Source organism: Oxyura jamaicensis, chromosome 10, assembly GCF_011077185.1.
Source record: "Oxyura jamaicensis isolate SHBP4307 breed ruddy duck chromosome 10, BPBGC_Ojam_1.0, whole genome shotgun sequence".
In the NCBI taxonomy this organism is placed as follows: domain Eukaryota; kingdom Metazoa; phylum Chordata; class Aves; order Anseriformes; family Anatidae; genus Oxyura; species Oxyura jamaicensis.
In genome coordinates, this window is record NC_048902.1 from 7,679,289 (window position 1) to 7,705,809 (window position 26,521).

At 36.6% G+C, this 26,521-nt stretch overlaps 1 protein-coding gene across 7 annotated transcripts in view; it reads right to left on the reverse strand.

Moving 5' to 3' along the window:
* Nucleotides 1-5,663: 5,663 nt before the first annotated feature.
* The window catches only part of CIB2 (calcium and integrin binding family member 2), a 42,828-nt gene continuing 21,970 nt past the window's right edge, over nt 5,664-26,521 (reverse strand). For all 7 annotated transcript variants that reach the window (XM_035335456.1, XM_035335449.1, XM_035335453.1 and 4 more), the window contains 4 exons: nt 24,457-24,568; nt 13,848-13,995; nt 13,556-13,751; nt 5,664-6,753 (listed from right to left, as the gene is read on the reverse strand). In XM_035335456.1, the coding sequence (XP_035191347.1) occupies nt 6,732-6,753; nt 13,556-13,751; nt 13,848-13,995; nt 24,457-24,546 (456 nt within the window). In that variant the 5' untranslated portion in view covers nt 24,547-24,568 and the 3' untranslated portion in view covers nt 5,664-6,731. The remainder of the gene's footprint in view (nt 6,754-13,555; nt 13,752-13,847; nt 13,996-24,456; nt 24,569-26,521) is intronic.

Genomic DNA, 26,521 nt, shown 5'->3' on the forward strand with positions numbered 1-26,521 from the left:
TGAGAGACTTGAAGCCAAATGTACTGCACTGAGGTAGACCAACTAATATATAATATATGACAGAGATTCAGGAGTGAACCTTCAAATGCTACTCAAACATTTTCAAAGGGATATATAACATATCAAGTTTATTCCTAGGAGAGGTTCAGTTAAAATATGCAATTACTATTTAATGCATTTACTCTGGTTTCACCAGAATTTATCAAATGCTTACTCAGAATGTCTAGTGCAGTGATATTTAGTGGTAAGCCTTCAGACTCTTTGTGGACAAAATGTACTCATTTCAAGCAAGCAAATGAGAGGGAACGTTAGCTGAATTCACTGTACAGTGTTACAGGAAATAATTATATTGTGCAAACTCAGATGTCCTAATCTCTATAAAACCTTAAATATATTTTGTTTGAATCTGTAAAGCCATAAAACTCCTACAATGTAAGTAAGGCACAGATTAAATGGCTAAGGATTCAGGGTGTTGTAATTTTTCAGTAGTCTCAGGGCAAGATTCATCCTTATTGTCATTGATTGGCTCTTCATCTTTACATAAACTCACCAAAATCAAAGGGTCATAACAGAGAAAATGGTACTGCTTCGCACAAATAGTATGACTGGATCCTCAGCGCAAAGAACTGTATTGGCTAGTATCTGCCTCAACACAACTAAACCATGCAAAGTTAAACTGCTACCTGCACACTTAAAGAGGAAGATATATAAGAAGAACTAATTAATCCATTTCATTTTTTATGAGGAGACTGGATGAAGACTGTGCCCAGAAGATACACGGACATGCCCATTCTTTTCTATCCCAAAGAGTCCTTTCTGTTTGTTGTTCACTTGTCACCGAGATACATGCTATTGGTGTCAATTCCTTGTATAAGAAAACCTGTTCCTCACCCTGTGCTCCATGACTTCTTTTTATTGGCTGAGTATATGAAAGCAGATGGAAAGTAATAACTGTGGCCTGTAGTCCAGAGGTTTTAAGAAAGTATTATTCAAAAATTATATTTTTCTATTCAAAATGTCTATTAAAATAATATGCTCAAACTCAGTTACACAAACAATAGAGGATAATTTCATAACAAAAGATTTCTTCTCCAGAAGTGAATGCTGAGCTCTAGAATTGAAGCTAAACTGGCCATAAATAAGATACTTGCATTAAATTGGAGATACCTAGTACAGTGGTCCTACAAAACATAGCAGGACTACAGTTCTGGTTTCACAAGCTGCTCAGAAATTCTTCCCTTCTTTTTATTTTGCAGCTAAAGGCCTGCTGCTCACATGATGTGCTTTAAGTCCCCCCACGACTAAAAGTGAGGAACCTTGTGTGTCAAAGGAGATTGATGGAAACTGCTAACTACCATTTAGACTCCACCCAAACCTGGAAATCTCTGTCTGCAGAGGTGGAATCTGGGTCACAAGACATTCAACTTTTGCATTACCATGGACTGATTTGTAAACTTTAGCAGGTTTCCAAATCCATACAAATTTCTCCAGCTTGGAAAATAGTGCTGATTACACAGATTGTTTCATATGTTTCCTTTAGCTCTCCTGGCCACTGTTATCAAACACACTGCTTATCTCATCTGTCACATGAACCTAGAATATTTTCTCACTTGTTGTATTTTGCTTAATAAAGAATGAGGTAACAAAACTTGCAGCAAATCCGTTTTCCACTTCTGACAGTGCCTGCTTATTAGTACTTCTTCAGAAATAATCATTTGTTATTTTCTGTCTTTGATCTGTTTTTTTAAGCATTCTGTGTTTGAACAAGCAAAATATTATTTAAGATGTGATCTGAAGCCTGCCTACTGAAAGGAGTAGGAGTCTTCCTGTTGTTGAAATCAGGCACTCAAGGATATCTGGCTAGTACAGAATTACCACAGTGAGCGAAAGAAGCAATTCTGAGCAATTCAGGTCAGACTTACTGCAGTAATAAACCAGTATTTAATTTTGTGAATTTCCTGGAAGCAGGAAAAGACCTCAAATACACCATCTTTGGATGCCGATAATTCTTTCCTTGTATTCTGCTTTTTCATCCACAGGAGGTAACTGGAAATGGAAAAATACTCCAAGTGAGTCACATGGGATCAAGTCATTTCATTAGGAACATTTGCTAGCAAATTCTGCAGAAAGCCTAACTTTACTATTTCTCAGGTCACTCTTTAAAGTCTACTGCTACTGTCATTAGGATGAAATAAATTACAATAGGCAATATTTGTATTTCCTTATCATATCTGTTTTTATCACTGGAAGAAAAACAGTGACTAAAATCACCATAAAACAGAGGAAAACTTTTGAACATGAAAGGCCTTGCTGAATTTGCTGGAATTTAGTTTATTTCTGAGAATACACACATTGCTTAACCTATTTGTTTAGACAGACCAAATGCAGTCTTTCTGCTTCAAATTATTCCTGCAGAAGGAATTGTCCCTGAATCTACAGATTTTTATTTTTATATTTTTGCATGCCAAATCTTACTGCACAAAGTCATACCAAAAGAAGTTGGAGGACTATTTTCTGAAAAACAAAAAGACCATTTGGGTTAAAATCCTAATGTTCTTTTTCCTTTGAGGGTCACTAGTTCATAATGACAAAGTTTAACAGATTCTGAAATAGAAACTCATTTCCTCTCAAAGGAAAAAAGTCTGGTGAAAATTAGCATATTTCTAAGTATCATTGAAGTAACCCAGAACAGCAAATACTAAAACCAGATTGTTAACAATCAGCGTGAGTTTACTATCAGTACTGTCTCCAGGGTGGTGTGAGAAGCAGCCCATAGGCTGTGGGAGTGAAAGGCCTGCTAAAAGTTGAACCTGACCTCCTCTGCAGGAGCTGGGCTGCACTTTCTGAGACTGAGCTGAGAAAACCTTTTTCTGTCAAGTAAAGAGAGACACTTGGTACCTGCATTCTTACAGAGCTTTTCCTGAAGGGCCCAGGTCTTCAATTAACACCCTTTCATCCATCAGCTACCATTTTGTCTAGTTTGTTCGCACAGGTAGCAGACAGCAAGCCTTGTCTGTGCTGAACTGTCCAGGCTGTGACTCAGCGCCCAGCAAGGAGGCTCTTGCTACTGGCAGGCTGCCACCCCTGCTGATTTCATTTGAGAGAAGCTACAGTAACAGAGGAGGAGGCTGGACTGCTGCCCACAGCCCTCTGCAGCAGAGTTGAAACACTTTGGCCTACATCTTCAAGCACATACAGCCTCGACCTGTATGTGCATAGAAGTGGAAAAAAGTAAATCAGGGTGCATATTGCAGGGTTTGCAAGCACGCAGTCAGCAGCATGCATGCAAGATCAACTGTGTGTGTGCAAAATATATCTAACAAAGTCATGGATTTAAGTAGAAAAATATTTGGTTCTGAACAAATCTTAACTGAGAACAGAACAGAGGGAACGATTAATTTACTTGATAACTTACCAAAGCATGGGAGGCTGATGTCGTTGACTTGTCCGTCACTGCTCTTGCAAATTAGTCTAAAGAAAAGGGCAGCAGGGAATTTCATTCAGAATTCAGACTTTGAAATGTCTCTTACAGAAGAGAATGGCAGAAATTCCAGTTAAATAAAGGCACTCATCTGCTATGGTGATGCTCTTTTAATTACGCCAAGAGCAGTCTATTCCTCTTCCCCACCAGAGGGAATTTGATAGTCACTCAGCATCACCAACATCTCTACAAGGCCAGTAACTGCAAAATCATACAGAGAAAGAAGCAGAACATGTGCTCACAATGTCCTTTGCTTCTGTCTCAGACACATCTTCCTAAAGATATCAGCAATCATGATTTGTCTTTAATGCCTTCTTCATCCAATTTCATTTCCACTTTCTGTCCCAGCTAAGCTGGGCAGTAACATAACAAACACTTTATAGTCCTGCTGTTATTTCAACCCAGATTGATTTACTGGGCATCTTGACTCCACTCTACAAATGTATCGGTACCAAAACCTCTATCTAGCTTCCTTATTATTTCAGAAAATCTGAATCTGTTAAGTCTCTACAACATGAGCTTTTCTAGCTTCTGCAAGGTCCCTATTTGTTTAATTTTTCATGTACATTTAAATTTTCTGGAATTTTAATATGACCTCTACAGTTCTCATAAAGAAACAGCATACCCTAGGAACTGACTCCATTGCACTGAGAAAGATAAGGTCCCATACGAGGCCTCACATTGCTTTGACCTTAATTCACTGAAGCATTTCTACTCAGAACAGCACACTTGCCACAGTTTGAACATCAGCCATATGTGTAAGTCTAAACATTTAAACAAAGTAAGTTTAAATGGATAGATTACCTGAGACTGAGATGTTTTAAGCCCATCAACATAAAACTGCTTAACAGTTAACATTATGGTGGATAACTTCAGCGCATCACACAGAATCACACAATATCACCTAGGTTGGAAGAGACCTCCAAGATCACCTAGTCCAACCTCTGACCTAACACTAACAAGTCCTCCACTAAACCATATCACTAATGTATATCACCATATCACATAATGTGCATCTAAAATATTTTTAAGTTGAATTATTCTATTTTTGTGCTTTCTCATAATATGAAAAAGACGTAAATACTACAGGCAACCTAAAAAGACTTCAACTTTTCAAGTGTGTCACTGTTTTAACTCAAACAAGCTAGCACAATTTATAAAGGGTAAGGCAGAAAATAAAGAAAACATTCTATGAATCAAAAGGTTTCTATTACCTGTAACAGCTGTGGCCACCATATTTCCAGAGAACATATGACAGATGTATATGAAATAATTACTTCTACATTAAAAAAAAAAAACACAAGTTGCTATTTTATAATAAAAAAAATGAAAAAAATATTTATATTGAAAGATGGCAAAACTGAACAGATGGAATTAAAAGCACATTAACTTATGAAAGGGAAAAACATCCCAATATTTTTCATGCTATCGGATAGTACTGAGACTAATGCCATGCAAAAGGAAAAAAATAATTGCCTGGAAACTTACAGTATTTGCATTTGAGAGAGGGTTTAAAATGCAATAAGGTAGAAACTCACTATAGTGGGGCACAGTCCAATTAACATGTATTACAAATGAAGCTCTCGTACGCAAACTTGACAAAATCATTTAACTTTTACGTATGTTTCAACAGTATTTATTTTTGCCCATTTTAAGATTTAAATCTGTTAATTTTAGCGAATATGAAATTCTGTGTTACTACCTACAGCTTTAAAATCAACAGATAACCGCAGTTTTCATCTTTTTGTTTGTAGCAAAGTACATAAGCACCCTGTATTTCAGAGAAACGTTTAAACAGGTAACTGATGTGAATCATGTTGTGATGTGATGAATCATGAGGAATCATGATGTGATGTGATGTTATGGTGCCACCTTGTGCGACTGCATCAGAAGTGCCTCTGATGGGTAAGCAAACAAAAATTAGCCCTGGGGAAAAAGGAAAGGAGATTGTGTATTTCAACAGCAACCTACACTGCAAGCTTACCATCCGTTACAAGTTCCAAAGTAGAGAGCATCATCATACCTACAGAAATGGCAAAAGGATTAATTTCTATATTTTATCAGCTATTTCAATAAGTGCAACATATTTCAGCCTTTGAAAGATTTAACTTTACAGTAGTTGGAATAATGAGTAGAATGGAAGTTAATTTTGTTGTGTAGCCCAAAATTTCTCAAAGCACGATAAAATGAGTCAAAAGTTTTAATTGTTATGATTTTGATACAGAAGCCATGTAAGTGACAGAGCCCTTCTATTGACTGTTAGAACAGTAATACATGTATGATTGTCTTCAGGCCCCAGTACCTAAACAGTACTGGAATAAAATAAAAATAACATAGCTGATTTCCAGCTGAAGAGGAAGGAGAAATACAGAGCTGCATTCATGCATTTTACGGGAAAGATTGCATAGCTCGTTTAAAAAGAAAATGTCTTTTCATGTCTTTAGTAATAGTGCTGTGCTTCTTTAATTTCTTCATGGGTAATAGATGATTGTATTCTTCTATTCAACATTATCAGCCCATAGAATCAGTAAAATGCAAGACTTCCTTTGAGACTAAGGACACAGTTTTAAAGTTAATCTTGGAAAGAAATGAATCACATATGCAGTTATCATATACAAAAGGCAAATATTTCAAGTTTCATAAGGACGTGACAATCCATAAAATATTGGTTGAAGGTAAGCACCAAACCCAGCACCTGCCATTTCAGTGACTGAAAGGCAAACCTGGGATGTGGTTGTCTTCAACACTGGGAGGTTGATCTTGACTGCAGTTCTTTCATCTAAGAGTATTTCCATGCAAGACCCCCAGCTGTACACCACAGTGATAGAGGCATCTTGTTATTTAAGGCCCATGCTTGCTTTCTCTTGGAAAAGTCACTGAAGTTCATCTTCCTGACAATCTTCTTTTTTTTTTTTGCTTTTAAGAGCAGTATTAAATATTCATAAATATAAAAACTATGTGGAAATACCTTTAATAATATTCTGACAATATTCTGCCCGTTTTTAAAAAAATAACCACAACCCAACCATCTTTGCAGAGTGCTTAGCCAGCAGTGAAGATAAAAATGCAACTGTTCCAAATATCCTGTAGATCAAATGATGCTTCTCTCCCTTTGTGCACCAGAATTATTTCAATACTTTTTGCGTTCTAAGAAGCCACAATTAGAGGACAAAAGCCCCCAAGGTGCCTGAGATTCAGAAAGGCTGGACTGGCAAGTCATTTCTGATAACACTGGCTCACAGAAACATCTTCAGATTCTTATGTGGAAAGTACTGCAAAGGAAAGAAAAAGATTAAGAGAGATATATACATTTGTCATTATATACAATGTTTTCCTTAAAGTATATAAAGGAAAGTGCTGCATAACAAATTTGAATCTCTGTTCTTCTTTGTCCTTTATCCTAGTAAGGACATTTGAGAAGGTGAAAAATTGAAGCACATTCTCATTTACACTGAATTATTTCAAGATGAAATGGATTTCTAAACCTACTAAATTCTACTCCAGAAAGTACAATCATCCTTTTTACTGAACGCCTAGCAATTAGAAAGATCAAGTATTAAAAAAAAAAAAAAAAAAAAAGAATTAGAACAATGATAGGATGAACAGTGACTGCATTTAAAGAATTTCTCATTTTGAAAGCTTTTACTTATCAAAGAGGCAGATCTAATACTTTAAATTTTGGTTTTATTAGAAAGCTTAAGATCTTTTGGACAGGGAGATATTTCCTATATACAATCATAAATTGTTGATAAAGACATGAACAGACTGGCAACAAAACTACTCAATGACTTCCAAATACATCTATACCATCTGAACTGCAGAAATCCTGCTCTACTGTTGTAGTTTCAGAATGTGTCAGAAGGACAGATCTTCACATAACCTTTGAGGTTACCTACAGAACATTCAGCTACTACAAATGCAAGGATTGCTAATATTCAGGCATCGGCAGGATGCTTGGCAAGGATACAACAGTCAATCCTAAGGCCTGATCTAACCTACAAGAACAACAGTGAAGTGTTCAGGGACTTACTGTTTCATCTGTAAATTATCACCATTTTGATGGACCTCTGCTTTGTTGTGATGGGAATAATCTCATTTTTCTTCTGACTATAATAATACAGTATTTACTTGAGAAAACTGCCAGAAAACTACCACTGATTAAGTCACTTGGACAACTACTTATAACATTAATATAGGCCATCTACTATATCTAACAGAGGAAATGAGTAGCTGACAGAGCAAAATGTTAACTTAACCCTCAGTAAGCAAATGGACAAACCAAGCACCTGGCAAAGCTACAGAGAATTGGATAGGTCACTATTTTTTCCAGCGATTTTTCCAAGTTTCTGGCAATAAGCCTCCTCTGGTCAGGCACAGGCAGCTCATGAACAGAACCAGTAAGTGTGCTGTTAAACTGTGAATTTTTGTAGACCCACAAGTATAGTACTTATGAAGGAATGATCCAAAAAGATTTTTCTTATCCTATATAGTAAAACAAAACCAGAACAAAACAAAGAAACTCTGCTCAAGTGACACTTCCATTGTCAATATTTGGAAAATAGTAAACTTACTTGAAAAGCAGAATGTACTATGATCATGAAAAAGATGCAAAAGTATTATTGAAATTCAATATTCTGAAAATCTGACTTTACAGAACCAGTTCTGCTGAAGATCCTACAATAACTGCTCTGGCTAGAATGCCAGCATTGTAAGAAAAAAGCATATACTAGTATGCTCATCTTTTCCTTGCACCCTGCAGTAACAGTGAGTAGATACAGGATGGCGATGCCACTTTAAAAACATACCTATGGTAACCTTCTGGTCCTTTAGCATAGCAGCATCACAATTTCACAGAACGGTAGTGATTCATCTCTCCATTTCACAACTTCATTTTACAGTCTGCGTTTAATTGAAACTGAGCTCCAAGCATTTCTCAAATGTACTGTCCCTATGTGCAAAGTATTACACTGTCAATTAGACATAAAAGAACTTCAGTTCTGGTTGCAGACTGAGATGGTAAGGTTAGATAAATCATCATGGTTCCTTCAATCATGTAAAGTTTCATTAGCCCGTCAGCAAGAAAAAATGCTGTGTCTAGAATGACCTCTTTGTGTGTAAGAGGTTCTCATCATTCGTGTAACTATGGAAATTCAGGGGGTACTCATAATATTTCTTTCATATAAAAACGTTTATCCCAGTGCATGATATGCAATGAGATATTGATAATTTAAGAAAAATTAAATCTCAGTGCAGGAGAGATGGTCCCAAAGATTTGCGATGCAGATTGGAAATCTGCAAACATCTTGCAGTCTTTAGACTGAGCCAAACCTAGATACCAGGACTGGAAACCCCAGATCTTTCTGTAATAGAGAAAAGAAAAAAAAGAATATCTACTCTGGTTTGTATGACAGCCATAGAGTATAGATTAATTACTGACACTGCAAATTGTCCCATTCTCTGGGACAGTTAGAATCCATGATTGGCCAATGCATTTATGACTATTAGCTATCTGCAATAACAAGTCTTCTCTCATGAAGATTTACACATCTGAAGAGGAGTTCACATCTTCTGAACACATTAGACCAGAGGGCAGAGCACAGTACTGGATTACATCAATTGTCCATTGACTTATTTATTGGATATACAGCAGAGTTGAAATGTTTCCCAATTGCACTTTTGATATAGCACAGCATTTGGGTTCCTAAGCACATCAAACTAGGCAGACAAATTTATCATTTCTCTTGCTAAGGACCGAGACAGTTTGATTATTTATCCTCGGTTTGCACTGATAGAGGTAAACCGTACAACACGTCCTACAACTGCTGTCAGTTTTCAGAACTCTTGAGAAACTTGTCAGGATGGTAAAAGATACACAGGACAAGTGGAAAAGCCTTCCCTAGGCAATAATCTCTGTTCAATGTTGTGACAGTGCTTACAGCGTTACAAACTGTATGTTTCCTTCTTGACTGATATCAGAAGGTACTCATCATGTATATTTTCCATGCAAAAACTGTAATTTTGGTGCCTACATGGAAATAAAGAGCTTTAGAGGTTTGGAGCATTTGAGCAGCTGAAGTGTTCTGGACATACAGTTTTGGATTATTTTCCCGGGAGGCTCCAACTTGATTACAGCTATTTGATTTGAATCAGGAATTCACTGAAGGAAACCCTGAGGTATGTATACGGAGGAAACAAAATTTTATGTTCACAGTAGTCCCCAGGAACTTCATTATCTTGGAATTTATTCAGTCTGGGTGACACTGAAATGTATAGAAAGCATATTGTAATGCAAAGAGCTTACCAATACTAAGACTTCAGAAAAAAAGAACAGTAAACATTTAGTTCAGAACTCAAGAGATGTATAGAGACCTGCATTAATCTAAGATCTTTAAAATTTAAGTCCCACATAGGCAATATTTAGGACCTAAAATTAAATATATATATATATATATATATAAAAGAATAAATCAGCATTTGAACACATTTTTACAAATGACATCTTAAAAAAATCCATGTAAATCTATTTCACTGGAAAACTGTTTAAGGTTGGGGTTTTTCTTGGTATTTCTATCAGACTGTCATTTTGGCCTTTGGAGATGAGGCATTTTACTAATGAGAAACTGAAATACATTGTGAAAAATACTGATAAAAATGATTTCTTGCCATTGTTTGCTCACTAAGCATCTCTTGGCAATTTGTCACTAGCTTTGACTTTAATTCTTAGAAACTAGATCATCTGCAATTTAGGACAGGTCTTTTGAGATGCACATTTTTTGTGAGAGATCTCCTGTCATGTCAGCTTTGGGTAGGACTAGAGTCATGACATGGCCTGTCACATTGGTAAAGGCCCACAAAGGTTTCAGTACAGTGCGCCTCCAATGAAATCTTTATTTTATCTGTTGTTCCTGTCTAGCTTTGGCACCTCCCAGGTGTTATTAATGCAATGATCTTCTCAAGCTCCATTACGAATTGTTATAGTATGTTTCACCCCTGGGCCTTCAAATAAGTTTAAACTTCCAGGATGATTTATAAACCAATTTCCTGTGGAAAATGTACCCAGTCTTGTAGAACAGGACACTTAGCTAGTGCCAATTCAGAGTGCAAACGCTTCCATTAAACTGCAAGTAGCTTCTTGAATACAATTGAGTGAAATAAACCTACTGCAATCAAACTGTCTGTAGTAGCGATTGTCATCATTATTTACAGCTTACTCTATATTTGAGAATAAAAGCCAAAAATGTATACATCATCTTCCCTGGTCAACAATGAACAGTATTTTCTTCTAGTATTTAAAAAAAGTGTCATCAACAGCAGCAGCACAAATCAAGCAACAGACTTTACTGCATCTTCATTTGTTTGACAGCAGCACAAAGCTTGCAAAGGCTGTCTGTCTCTTAAACCTACATAGGGTCATTAAATAAAGCTTTGAGAAACAAGTGGTGAGATAAAGAAAATCAGTCAATATATGACTAATGAACTTTAGCTCATACCAGGTCAAAGCCTGGATCATAGTGTCAAAATTAATGGCTGCTGTATATATTAAGCATGCATGACAGTATGGCAGCTTAAAAAAATAGTACATTGGGCTGTGTGAAAAAAGTGCTTCAAAAAATGACTTATGGAAAACCTTTAAAGGTAAGATTCTTATCAACAGGGTAAAGAAGATATTCCTCCTCAGTAATTTTATACCTCATTTTAATGATGATGAGATTTTACAGTTGGATTGATCATCTTATAAAAGTTCTCAGTGTCTGTTAGAAGTTGGGTATCTGGACCCAGATAAAAGCAAAGAGAAAGTAATATCACCTATGGCTTAACAGCGATCACATGCTGAAACAGTTGCAAAGCCACAGAAAATAAATAAATAAATAAATAAATAAATAAATAATAAAAACTTGCATCTAAGCTTCATAATCTTTTGATGTGAAGAAGTGGCTTTTGGAGAGGGGAAAAAGGTAAAGAACAGAGTAAGAATTTCTTTACTAACAATTAAAATCATCTAGGGTTTGGAGAAGTAGTTAACATTTTTAAAAGGATCCCATATTAGGTACCTATGTGGTATTCTAGGATCCAGTATTCAGAAATATTGTACATAGTCTCTGAAAACTGCAGTTGCCCAGCATCTCCAGTTGCTCACTGGCAATCATTTTCAAAAGCAGCCATTGCTTTGATGCATTGGTGTCTAATTTTCAGAGCTGCTGAGCAGCTGAAAGTATAAATCAATAGGCACTTTGTTTTCCCTGAAATTAAAGTTTGGAGTGTATTCAATTGGGCACAAAACGTAGAGATATGCAAAACCAAATTAAAATTACAGCTGTCTCTGGACATGTGTAGGTTGGTGTTTCTTCCATGCATCTGCTAAAGATTTCAAAAGGAACAATTTGACTAAGATAAAAAATAATAAAGGTTTTCATATTTTTTGCACTATCAAGAAGATGGTTCAGGCATAAGTTTAGCACTCTCTTGGCAGGGTAGTTCATGCCTACACCAACACATCAAAAGCTTGTAAAAGAAGAATAATTATGACAGTCATTCTAATGGCTATGGTGGCAAATATTCTTCTCTGCCATCTTCTCAGGAAATAATTAGATTGCATCCACAGCTTGGATTTCAGTCAGCAGTTTTCAAGCTTCTACAACACAGCACTAAAGTCAGTCATGGCACAGGAAACCTCTGAAACTACAGCTTCTGCTGAGTCTATACATCTGCCTTCAATTCTTCACATTTGATCTGTGCTATCTACCAGATCTGTAGGTACATTTCATGGCCTCTTCATTGATTAAAAGAAATTCTACCTGACCCCAACAGTTTCTTTATGGAGAACAGTGTACAGAAACATGTTTTAGCTAGAAATATGTATAAACAAAACATTGGAATGCATACTCAGCTGAAGCTCACCATAATGATATGTATCTTGTTTTAAAAGAAGTCCCAGTGACACACTTGGTTAGTCAAGTAGTGCCTGATATGTTTCTATTGTATAGAAGACACTCACATTGACTTGTAGCATATCCTCTTGAGATGCTAATGTTTCCTAGGATTCAAGGAATGGTGTCCTCATGCTTTAAATACAATTTGTTACAATGCCTTTCCTCAGAAATTTAATTTATCAAAGAAAAACTCCTCTGTTTTCTTCAGGACACTTCAAACTTAAAATCATCCCATATACCTGCCTGCAGTCCAGATGACTGTTGGATTCTTATCTTCCCAAATATTAGAACTTTTGTTATTGTCAATTATCACCAGTCACACTACCAACTTGGCAATAATGTGTATGAACAAAGACTTTGAAAGATTTTTTTCAAGTTATCATGCACTTACTATTAGATGTAGATAACCCAGCCCACTGACATCTGGGGGAAAACAGACCTAGGTTTTAGCTTCAGCCTACACTGCCAATAGTTTCAAAATCCAAATTAAACTCCTCTCAGTCTTGAAGTATCTTACTTTTGCTGGCTGTTCCACTGCAATTTCTTGAAGAGGCTCTATCCTTGTATTACCTGAGTAAGTCTTACCCGTAACTTATGTAGAATGTTTCATTAATGCGTAAAAATTAGAAGTTGCTGGTATTTTTATAAAAGTTCTCTTTAAATATGAAACATGAAAGAAAAGCTCTACCTCAAGAGAACTGGGTTTTGTCTACAGAACATTAAGAACAGTCAGAAACCAATTATTAAAAAAAAAAATACTATTTAACTGTGGATCCAAAAAGACCACAGCAATAGATCATTTTAATCAATTTTCTGCTACCAGTATGAACCTCTAGCCCTCACCTTCTCAATGAGAATAATCAATATTTCCATTTAGATTTGTAAAATGTATACAATATTTATGCACATTTATAAAATCTACCTAGCCTTCACCAATAAAGCAATACTTTGGTATTTTCCACTAAGGGGAGAAAAAAAAAAAAAAAAAAAAAAGGAAACTAAACCTGCCACGACACTCAACATGTATACTTTTGTGAATAAATTAAAAAACCTGGCACATTGGACAGTGTGCCACACTACACAGTCAACATCCAAAAAGAATACCTGAAAATACCCAGTGACATAATTTTTCTTAAGGCAATACCTGAGAAAGTCTGGCGCTTTGGAAATCATGTTTTCAAAATCTGCAAATCCTAGCTTCCCATCGCCATCCATGTCAGCTTCTTCTATCACTTTCTCACAAACTAAAGTGATTTCTTCTGCTGTTAGCTCTTCTCTAGTCAGCTTATTGAGGGTTTTTTCCAGGTCTGCTTTACAAATGAAGTTATCTGTGTTAAAATCTAAACAGTAGAAGAAACAAAGAAAAGATCACCAGCAACTCTCATACTCTTTTACTTTAAACAAGCAGGACATACAAAAGCATCTCAATACAGTACCATAGATCTTAAAGGCATAGATTGCTTTCAGCTCTCTGGGAGCCATTTCACTGAGGACAGAGAACATGTCCACAAAATCATTGAAGCTGAGGCTCCCCTCTCCATCTTCTGAGAAAGATTCCACAATTCTTTCCTTGAAGGGATTTTCCTGTAAAAACAGAATTATACTTTTTTTTTTTTTTTTTTAAGTATTTAGAACACTAACAAAAACACAGACTCCCTGCAAATAAACAGTAGTCGGATGCTTGAAGATCACTTTTTGAAGACAACTTCCTTCTCCCAAAGCACATCTAAAAATTGACATTTGCATGCTTTGGCACAAAGCATCAGTAAAATATGCTGCCACAGCACCACTCTGCACCCAGATTTTCTCAGTTCAATTGTTACTCCTTGTTTCTAAACTGATGGTCACCTCATTTCTGCTATGTGAAATGCCTGCTTTATAAATGTTGAGATAAGGGTACTAAGACTGTGAATATCATTTGCACATAACTGGTTCCAGACAGGCTGTCAGACTAACAGAGCCAAGAGGATTACTGCTCCTGCATTACAAACAGGGGGTGACACAAGAAGCAAACTGAGAGACTAAGGTGGAAAGTCAATGAAAGAAACCTGGTGATAGCTGGCTGGAGGAATAACTATTATTTATGAAAGCATGTTAAGAAGTAAAATCTGTGCTATCCATTCTGCTTCATATGGAACCATCAATCAAACCACATCTACTCATTAAAGATGTAGAGGCATATCCCCAGTAGCATCTTGTAGAAGGCTCTTTCATTTTCACTGTTACAAAATAAATAAATAAAATCCAGCCTCTGATTGAACTGACTGTGAATTCCCGAGTTTTGAACTCAATTTCCTCTGTACAGAGATGATCCTGAAATTCTGTTCCTGCACCTCACCAACCCAGCTGGTGACCAGGCCACTCTAAAAAGAGCCAATATTCTATAACCATAAACACAACAGCCAGCAAGCATGAGAAAAGCTGCTTTACTGCTCTGAAGTCCAAAACTGTTTTCACAGGAACAAAGCAACATCTTTCCCACAGCTATATAAAAATCAAGATGAATTTGTAGCTATGTCTATAAAGCTGGCAAAAATCAATTCAGTTGGATAGGAATAAAACAAATGAACATCATCTGGACTGCAAGAAGCATCTCATCAAGTCTGTTCTACAGACCTTGTCTGAAGCCAAGAACGGCAATTAAAATATTGATCTCCTGTAAATGCAGTCAGCTATAGTCATTATTTTTAATATGCTTGCAGCATTTTGTTTGCTTTAAAAGCAGCAGTATTGTGGAAACTCAAAACTCACTCATATCCATTTCAGTTTTTCCCCACAAAAATTTAACTAACAAATATTCATAATACCTTCCAAATTATTTTGAACAAAATTTCATAGAACAGCTATATTGGAGAGGTAAATGGCCAGAAAGTGTTGTTATTCAGTTTACTTGAATTATTTATTGATAATACACACACAGCACATATGCATGTACAGAACACTGTATTTTCTGTATGCCCTTGGAGGCCAAGTACAAACAGCATGTACAAAGCAAAGTTACACGAACAGACTGATGTTTTATATTTATATAGTATCCTTCATCTTATAGGAGCATAAACTACCTTACAAGAATTGGGCTACTTACACTAATATGCAGCTGCCTCTGAAGTTAAATTCAACAACTGTTTACTGGTGTGCAACAGCTTAAAACAAGAGCTAAAGACAAAGACATCCAATTGAAATCACATGGGGATTTGGAAGCATAATGACATTTGTCACACACACACAGATAACATTTAAAATATATTTTGTTAAAACCTCAAATAATGAAAACTTTGACAAAGTTCTAATCTACCAAAAATTTCAGACCAAGTTTATGAGGGAAATGGAAAATTCATCTAAGCCACCATGGACTGAGATATCATAAGGCAATTTTAAATAAAACTCTTGTGCCTAATCTTTCTAGCTCATGCTAGTTAGCACAAGCCTGCTGACTTACTGCATTTGAGGACAGCCTGGTAGAACCCAAATTTCAGGCAGATACAGATTTTGTAGTTTAAGTTCCAATAAAGAATTTTAGCTAAGTTCCAGGAAAACCATTGTTCCTCCATAAGTGTTATAAAGGTGCCTGTTACATGACCACTAAGTGGTCACATAACAGACTTCTGAGCCTCAGCAGTGACTATTAAAGTATGCTCCCCTACAGCCTCTTTCACGCGCCAGTTACATGTTACACAGGGGCACAGACCAACATGCCATTTACAGTTCATTTCAACTTTTAAGGATTCTTGTTAAAAGGCTAGCATAACATACAACAGCATAATTGCTCTAAGAGGAACATGAGGCGTGACTGTGCACAAGGACAACATTTCAAAGGACATCCAGTTCCTGGAAAGTAGCATTCCTTTCTTCTTCAGGTGATTGGCCATGTGTGGACTCTTACTGTTGGATGACTCCTTGCAGTGTCTTGCTCCAGGATGCAAATATAGAGAAGTGGTTAGACATTTGGGTATGTGGCCTGGATTGAAAAAAAAACTGTCCTATATCTACATACATTTAGCATGACATACAGCCTGGCAAGTATAAGAACATATTTTGGCAGCCTTGTCAGCTAGAACTTGTAGATCCTTTCATGCAGAAGCTAACAGGCTATTCATATCCTCAGAGCACAGCTGATTTTATCAGGAGATTTCTCTTTACTGGTATCATAGGACCCAGCATACATTAACAACCTGAGATGCCTTTGAGCCTTTCAGTTTGCACTCTACAACTACTTCCATGGTAGAAAGTGATTGGAGTCTGCCAAAAGCCGTATAGCCATCCAGTGGCAGACAATACAAGCGTGTTTGTCAATCTTTTGTGGATGAGTGAGGATCTCAGAAACCAAACTTGGAAGTGTAATTAATCTCTTGGAACACTCAAGATTTACAGAATAGCCTTGACCAGATATTTTAAGTACTACTAAATGCCAAGCTCTCTCCAACCTTTCTGGCTGAGATAACAGCCAGAAATAAGGCTGTTTCAAAAGATAGCTGAAGTAGGAACCACAGAGCCATGGTCTCAAATAACAGACCATTAAGGCAGTCAATACTAAATTCAAATTCTGCTACATTGTTTAAGGAGTGAAATAACTCCACAATACGGAGCATGCCTACAGATTTCACTGTGCTCTGAGCTTAATATGAGTCTGAGCTCACGGTTCACAACACAGACTAAAGAAAAATGAGAGAAATTAAATACAGATTAAAAAAGAGGGATTCCTGAAAATAAAAAGATGTCAAAAAGCAGAAAAAAAAGATGTAAAAAAAAAAAAAAAAAAAAAAAAGCAGCTGAGTCACAGCTGTCAAGAGTCACAGAATGAAAAACAACATCCCAAGTAAGCCAGGTGGCTGAGAGGAAGTGTTGTAAAAGGATACAAAACTATCCCTCCCATCATTTGCATGATGTGTAGAGAAGGTATAGAAGATGTGCATCAGTGGGTACCACTAAGAGCATCTGACTCGAGTGCTTGGAAATACACCTGCCTGTGGTATGAATACACATATAGAAGGCCACTCAGTGGAAAAATAACCGATTCTATAGTTTCAAATGGTCGGTTTATCACAAAGACAAAGCAGGTTTCATTTGGGCTATATGAGAAATGCCCAGTTTATTCCTCAAAGGACACAAAACAGCATGTCTGTTAAACATGTAGTATTAGGGAATGCTCAGTATCAGACTGGATGAGAAAACATGTTAGGAACACTGCCATTCTGAACTGCTGTATTGTTTTCTTCAGAACCAACCCCATCAGAACATGGTGGATTGGCAACAACTCAAAAGTGACATCTTATTGGCAGCATAGGGCAACAAGCAGGGACTACACAGAATCAAATATTCATTTGAGCAGTGAATATCAAAAACAGGACTTCCTGCATCAGTCACAATCTCACTGATTAATATATTGCAGTTGCTTAGGATGAATTATCTATTTGGCATGTCAGAGGCCTTGAAAATACAGACAGGTCAACAGCAATTAAATGGATATAAGCATACTTCTTAAGTAACTCTTTGCCAAATGGATCTCTAAAATCTAAATGAAAAATAAAATCTTTCCTCTTATTGATTTCTTTCCTTTAACTTTCTCATATTGTGTGTCTTCAGGCAGTATATCTGCGGTTTACACAATGGAAAGTATCAGTTTACCTTCACAGATACTTTTCACATCCTTTCTGTAATTTCATTACCTCTACTCTAAAGAGCACAGATTAGGCTTCCATCATATTTAAAGGAAAAGCCATGGGGGAGGGGAATAAAGTGGAAAATGATATGGTTCCCTCATAGAATGTTTTCCTTCAAGCACTAATTTTTTAAAAAAGAATCCTTTTAAAACTGGAAACCTACATTTATCTCGTTAAAAAGCTTTTTCAGTCTTCTCATAATAAAAATGAGAGTGGAGACAGAAACCATAAAGAACTGTTACAGCTAAAACTTGGCTGTTTGGCTGTTTTGTAGATTGCTGCTGCTTAAGTGGCTTGAGATAATCTTCCTCAATGTGCCATCTATCTTCTTAACCATCGCTTTTTCTACTCAGTTGTGTTTCTATGCATTTTTAATATGCTGTTGCATCTATTCTGACAGAGACTTAGAACACAATATGATAAATCATGACCATTAGTTTTCTAAGACTGTGATTATAGGCCTCATGCCTGTGATTACAGTTAAATCTTACCGTGGCATTCGTTATTTGCACCCTGTTCTCTCACTTCCATCAAAGGCTCAAGGAAAGCACTGTGTTGTCCTTTTGCCCTATCCGTTTTTGTAATCATCCTGCAGCTTGACCACGGAATTTGATACACTTTATCCTCCTATCACAAGATGACTGCATTTTCAAAATAAAGTGCTGCAAGTAGATCTATAACAATTCTCTTTAAGTCAAGATAACTAAACTAGAGAGGCTGGGTAGTCATTACAAAATGCTTCTCAGTTTTATACCCACAGAAACAGTGATATTCTCTTTTGGATTTCCATGCAAGTCCCCATTAACATCATTGAAAATTATTCAAATGCACGAGCCAGAATCCCTTTGGATGTTTTAAGCAGAACTTTTTCAGAACTGTTCAGAAAAAAGCCTCTCTCAAGTTTCAGGAGTTACTCCTAAAAAATGTAAATAGATTCTTATTAGACAAGCATTAACATAAAAATGGCTAAACTGTTTATTACCAGACATCCAAAGGAAAGGCTGGCACTATGGAAGAAACATTAAAAGTGCAGTAGCAAATTGTCCCTGGAGCAGACAAAAGCACATTTCCCTTTTTTAAAAACACAAACAACTTCCTCAAAAATCAATTACAATTTTTATTTATGTTTAGAAACATTCTAGTTTCTAATAAGAAATGCAAAATGCACAGCATTTCAGATTTGATAAGTACTGTAGATAAAACAGGTGAATGGAGTAGATGACCTTTTGAGGTCTATTTCAACTACAACTTTAAAAAACTATAAAATATAAGCCAAAGTGAATTTTACAAGGTTTTGAGCAATTGCATCTGTGCAGAAAGCGGAGATGTAAGACAGTTTGGCAACAAGCTTGCCTATTTAATGATGGCTGCGCCATGGTCACAAGAGCCAAAAAAACAAATACGCCAGTTGCATATGGGATTGCTGAGTCTTGCAGAACATAGTAGTCCATCATGGGAATATAAAGAATTGAAACAAAACCTGATTCCCTACAGCAAGAAAGTGCAGAAAATACTAGCATAGAGCATCAATAGGTACAGATTTAGAATTCGGAGAAAAAATGGCCCTCACTTATTACACTTGGAGTGCACAGGGTTACTTGAGAAACACTGGTCAAGAAGGGCATTCAGAGAGACAAAAGGAAGGGTCTGAAAGGCATAAAGCATCTCATCATAACTACAAACAACTAACAGGATGCAGGGACAAGGAAGTCAGGATGAACTACAGGCAAAAGTTAGCCAGAGCAGGGTGGGGGTCTGGGAAGACAATCAACCTGCTATCTTGGGTGACACCATCCATTACATAGAAAGCTTTCAAACTTTTAAAACTGAGGAGAGATCTTTACTTAGCACCAGTGCAACAAAATCATTGAAATGATTTCTAAAACTCAATCCTCTTAAAATTATAGGAAATTATTTTATTTTTATTTTGAAGGAGCATGCATGTGTTCATGTTTAAACTTGGAAAAAAAGAGAGTGCTAACACTAGTTCTGAAGTGTGATCAGTTCACTGTTCCCTGTGTGTCCTTTCTTTCCCCTGACCGATTCCTGTGCGTGCTGGTCATTCTGTTTCAGTAGTGTGTGGATTTATGAACTACCTCACTCACCACTGTAGCTAATGACAAGGCCTGTGAGGATCAATGAAGTTACTGCACGAGCCAAAAATGGAAAGCAACAGACTGTAAAGTGAATGAAACAAAAACGGTTCCCCTCCAGGAAGCCCTTTTATGACCTCCTCTTGACACAAAGATTGCTACACTGCCACAACCAGCGACAGCTGTACACCAGCTTGAAGGTTCTTACAATCAGGGATTTATACATCACAAAGACAGCAGCCACGCATGTAGTCCTGCATTCTACAGAACATGTGTGATCTCTACGATCAGATTACATTCCCACATCTAGTTACGTGGAAATGACAGGGATAATGCAAGTGAAATCAGCTTTGTTTTGAAATAAAGTCATCTTCCCTTACAACACGGCTCATACTCAGCAATTCATGTTGTGACAAATTTGCAGTATTAATAGTGTAATCTCAAATGTTCTCATATGCCCTCGAATTAAGTTATTAGACTTTTGCCTGTGTAACCAAGATTGTCAAAATTAGAGAACAGAGACTCCAATGGTACAGATGGAGTAAACTCGATCTGTAAACTTCAGTGTAATGGTAGAACTAATCAACTTAAAGCATCTGCCCCTTCTTAATTTATTTGTTTCTTGCCCTGACTTTCAACTTCAGGACCATGAATTAGTAAAAAATTCATTGCCAATTTAAGTTAGTGATGATCTTTTTTCCTTTGAAACACAGATATATTTAAAAATATCCTGGCTCAAAACATTAATGCGTGAAGTAAAGATATTTCTTTATAGTAGCAGAATCTAATTTAGAAAAGTGCATTATTGATTCTATCTATTTGTCAGAATCTGCAGTGGTATTAAGCTCAACAATGCCAGTAACTAGAAGTGTAATGTGCATATGAAAAAAGCCAGGTGCATTGAAATTACCACTAATTTTATTAGAATTCAATAGACATTTAGTTTGTTTGTTTCTATTCTGAGATTCAAATGTCAGCTTTGTCTTCACCTTGATGAAAATTTACTGAATAAACAATATTGATTTATTTAGCAGTCTGGGAAAGTTGCAAAGGTTAAGGACATTTTTTCTTCATGTGCAAACTGAAGTCAATACCTAGACTGCTTGGAAAATGAACTTTAGGTGAAAGACTTGTTCCCCTGTCTTCAGATGAGATAGGGAAATGCTTTGTGACCAACATTGGCCCAGGTTTATGACTGATATCGTAGGTGACATTTTAAAACCTTTTACTGTCAATACTTTGAAAGACCTTGGGAGGTGGGGCAGATCTATTCTCCTCTTTTAACTGTTATTTTACTGGAAACAAGCTTACCAGCTACTGAAGGTATTGTACAAACTCTTAGAACCTCAGTTCCTGAAATCATTGGTTTGACAGCAGTATTTCTAAGGGTTTTCGCAGCCTTGTGAAACTTGGGAGATTATTATTATTAAATATGACACTGAGTTTTGTCCTGCCATTTGCATGAAATCGAATTCAATTCCTCTCAAGACAGCCTATAGCTGGGTCCGAAAGCTTCACAGATTTGGAGGGCTGAAAGAAGATTTTGATCCACTTTAAATACACCTATGCAAGTTTATTACACCACTACCATCTAAATTTGTTACAAAAGTGATATGCGCTCTTGTATCACAAAATCTAATCATGGTTCAACATAAAACCTATGTTTTATATCTCAGTTTAAGCACCACGCTGTCTTGTAAAAATAGCAGTCCGTCTCATTTTCACAGAACAGCTGTTCCCTAAGTGTCTGATCCTGTATCTCTGAAGACAAAAAAAGTACATGTGATTACCATTACTTCTTTTCTGAACTAAAGGCTGAAATCAGCCTGCCAATGTCTCACAAAACAACTACCAGCCATCTGGCATCTAAGCCCTTCAGAGTTACATAACTGAGCCAGGAAATTTCATATCACGCTCTCAATATCCTAGAGATTCTGCCTTAATAACTACGTAAAACTTAAGGAATAGTGATTCTCCCCACCAGAAGTGCCAGTACAAACACCTAAGATGCTACAGTGATGAAAGAGTTGCAGACATGACATGATAGAGAGATTTCAAACTACTTGCAACAATGGATGAGTCGATCAAAAACCCTTAAGAACCATGTATTTTAATCACAAATCTAAAAAATCAGTATTTGTGCATAAGCAAAACACAGCAGATGGCTTAATACAATCAGGATACTTCAAGATACTCCCATGTACTTAGACCACATGAAGCACATACTATTTTATCCTGCCAGCTACTGGAAAAGCTGATTAGTTTATTTTAATTTATATTCATATAGGCAAGACCATTAGTAACTTTTGTTATTGTATCTCATATAAGACTAATTTGCATTTTTATATAGAGCTGTCCATCCAACATGACAGCAAGTCAGGAATATATTCCTATTTTAAGAAAAAGAATCTTCATTTTGTACTAGCTGTTAAGCATCATATGGCTGGTTCCGGATAACTGTTAAGAGCAAATCCTTTAACTAATTTAAAGTAAATATCACTGGGACATTAAAAACAAATTCAACTCATTTAGGGATCACCTCTAAGAAAAAAAAAAAAAAAAAAGTAGAATTCAGTAACCATCAAAATCATCAGTCCATCCAGTCCACCAGCCTAACCCTAAATGTAACCAGGAGCAGATGGAAATAAAATTCAAAATTCAAAAAGAAAGAGATCAGTGCAATGAATATGAGGGACTTCTGAGTTACAGGTATTACATCCAAATCATAAATCTTATTAGTAATTTGTGGAATTCTGCTCTATACGAGAACTTAAATAGTTTTTGAAAATATCAGTGCTGTCTCATCCACAATGTCTTGTGGCAATGGGTTCTCATTGTTCATGTGCTATGTCAGCCACGTCTCTAATAACTTCTTGCAGTAAACTCGTCTTTCTGAAAAGTAGTGCGTAATTGCTCACAATTCACCTCTCATCACTCATCTGATCCCATCGTAAGTAAGAAAAAGAAAGCTTAGAGCAAGCTTTCTACTTTCCAAATTTTAGCTGCACTAGCAATTTAACAATATACTTCAGTATACAGCCTAGGGGCCTAATTAGCTCTGTTTGTGCTAGCTACTTATCTCAGGCTACCGATTTAGATGCCTAATTATGTTTTAAACAATCTAATTCTAGGTAATCAACTTATAAATCTGTGTTGCTATCTCCAGTTTAGACTCAATTTGAGACAGGAAAAATATGGAGCATTTTTGCAAAGTATTGCTAACTTGTTGCCTAATTTTCTTATCTGTACAATAAGAAAAGAGTATAAAAAGATCTGTGTGATGCAAAACTTGCAGGATATATTTATGGTATATGAACAGTTAACATATAGTAAGATATTTTATGCCAACTGATGAACTGAAAAGAACATTTCAACAAGATTTTTATACCACCTATTTTCAAGCTCCATGATTACTTCTCCGGATGCACTTTCTTCTTAATTACTCCATAGGCTCTTTTAGGCTACATTTAGGCTCTTTTATAGATATTTCCACATATTTACACACACAATATTATTTTAAAAAGGGTTTATAGAATGCTGCTGCTGCTGTTAAACTTTCATACATAAACAAACCTTAAATTATACTACTTGCACGTCCTTTTCCTAATTCACACTGAGCACTGTAATGGGTGAAGAATAACTTTTTAAAACTGTAGTACCTACGTGATTTAGTAAATATCGTTCATTTCATTAGAGATGAGATAAGAAGATCAGCTTTGTAAGCTGCAGAGGAGGGAATTAAACCAATAGCCCTGGCAGTCAAGGACACAGACTTGGAAAACGCAAACAGCTGATACAAAGCTAACCTGTAGCTGAATTCTAATCAGGTTTGCACTACCTAGCTTTAGGAGTTAAAAGGGCTAATAGCTCTCAACTGGACGATGAAATAAATATTTTTATCAACTCTGGAAAAAACTCATTTCACATCACAGGTTTCAATTTTCTAACTATTTTAACAATAGTGAGGCACATACTAACTATTGTATAATTCCTATACTATACAATATTATTAAGGAAAGTCATCAGCAAAACAACCCACTGGCTTTGAAGGGATATATGAAGTCAAAAGAGTGTAAAATTTCGTTTTAGTTCTTACTCAATTCCTTTAAATTCTATCCCAACTATCTCTGCAAGGTAGACATCCACCTAAATATTTTCCATTTTCCGTGGCTGGCTTTGCCCTTGAACAGTAACTGGAAGGGGAAAAGATACCAAACTCATTTGGCACAATCTCTGGCCGACAAGCTATAGAGCTTATCAGCATACAGTCTGTAAGCAGTCGGAAGCCATACCTTTAGCTCAGGCATGTTTATTATAAGCTGCATAGGTAGTTTAACGTCCGGGTCCTTTGTATAGTCCATGGGCACAACATTTGGTGCCATTTCATGGTACCGGCCATGCAACCTGTAAACAAGCAGAAAAAACTGTCATTTTATATAACCCATTCAATTCATACAGTAGAGAATCCTAGATAAACCTAATCTGGAAGGGAACCGTAATTACCTAAGTCCAACCCAGCTTCACAAAGGACCACTCAAAAACCAAACCCGATGTCTGAGAACGTTGTCCAAATGTTCTTTGAACTCTGGAGGGCTTGGTGCCGTGGCCACTTACTTCCCTGAGGAGCTTGTTCCAGTGCCTGACCACCATCTTAGTGAAAAACATTTCCCTTTTATCCAACCTGAGTAACCAGACATAAAACTGGCTAATCATTACCTGTAAGTGCGTAAGACTGACCTACCAAATCCCCATCTTTTTGGAGACAGAGAGCTTTGATGTAGTATCCAGCACAACTGCTGCTAACACCGACATATACCTTGAGTTTTTTATTAAGCAGGGTTTCACACTATTTGTATATAATTTTTAAGCACCAGATTCCTACATGTACACAAGAAGCAGGCCTGGACCAGTGTACTGACGCTGAGCAAAACCCAGGGATCAGATCTGAGAGCAGAATGCTGGTCAAAAATACAGGCATGAAATTGAAAAGACAAATAATATGCCATCTATGCTATGGACAACAGCATCTTGCGAGACCTTACTTCTCAATAAAAAAAGTCCTTTCCCTACCTGTGCTTTACTAGCAAAGCATATCTAGACTTGTAATTGTAGCACTGTCACACAGAACATTTCCATTTCATTCCATTTCACACAGTTTTACTTCATTCCTGTCTGAGCTTATTCCTCAAAACACTGTATTTTAGAGGCAATAAGCAAGTGTTTTTCCTTAGAGAATCCCTCAGCAGGTTATTACCCTGATTAGGTTCTAGCTAAAAACTTTGCTAAAGGACACAAAAGAAAAGCACATAGGTTTGGTCTGCTGCCAGAGTGTAATAAAACTCCTTTCGGAAAAGAAAGATGAATGAGTTAGGGCCAGAAGTGCTGAGCTGAACAATATATTTGCTGACAGAATTTGCTTAGTTTTTAGATTCACAAAGGGAAATAAACATTTAGGGACAGAAAGTTGGTAAAACCCACCAAAACAAGAAAATAACCCCCCTGTAAAATGTCTGCTGTAATATATATACATTCCTAGATATACATGTGAGTACATGCAATTTCTCTGTTTTATTCAGCAACATCCACAAGAAGTCAACATCCATTTCTACAGAAAGCTGTTAGGACAATCTGTTCCCCATCAGTCCATTTACAGTTAAGCCTGTTTTGCTTTTTATCTGAAGCAGAGCATAAAGGACTTGCCAGGCACTAACAACTAGAGAGCTTTCCAGAACACTGCCTCAGGCTCAACAGTACTCTGTCAGATGTAGCTAGAAGGAAGACGAGGGACAGAAAAACACACAAGTAATTAACAGCAGATTTGTGGGAAGCTTTCTTATCCTGTTCTCCTCCCACTAACTCTCCCCCTAATTCACCAAATCACACAAACATCCATAGGAATAAGAACTTTCCACCTGAGTGGATTTCACACTAAAGCATCCAAATGAGCCTGTAGGAAGTGGCTGTGATCCAGGCTCCTGCAAATAAAATTACAGCAATAAAATAGTCTTTCACAAGCTTTTATCTGCAAGGATCCTACAACTCTATTTGAGATAGCTTTATTATATGGCATGATTAGCCATTATCACGATGAAAAACACACAAAGGTTCCGAAACCAATATGCAATATGTTGCACAAGCACCATTATCCTTCACAATAAATAAATAAATAAAAACTACAATAAAACCAATCAACAGAACACTACGACTTTTTTTTTCTTTCCACTGGGAAGTTGTAAAGCCAGCTGGAAAGTTATTCAGGGACACCACACACCATTTCATGATAAACTAAGCACTGGATTGCCAGTCCTTCAAATGACTTTGTGGATAACTGGTAGAAAAACAGAGCTTCTGCAGCCT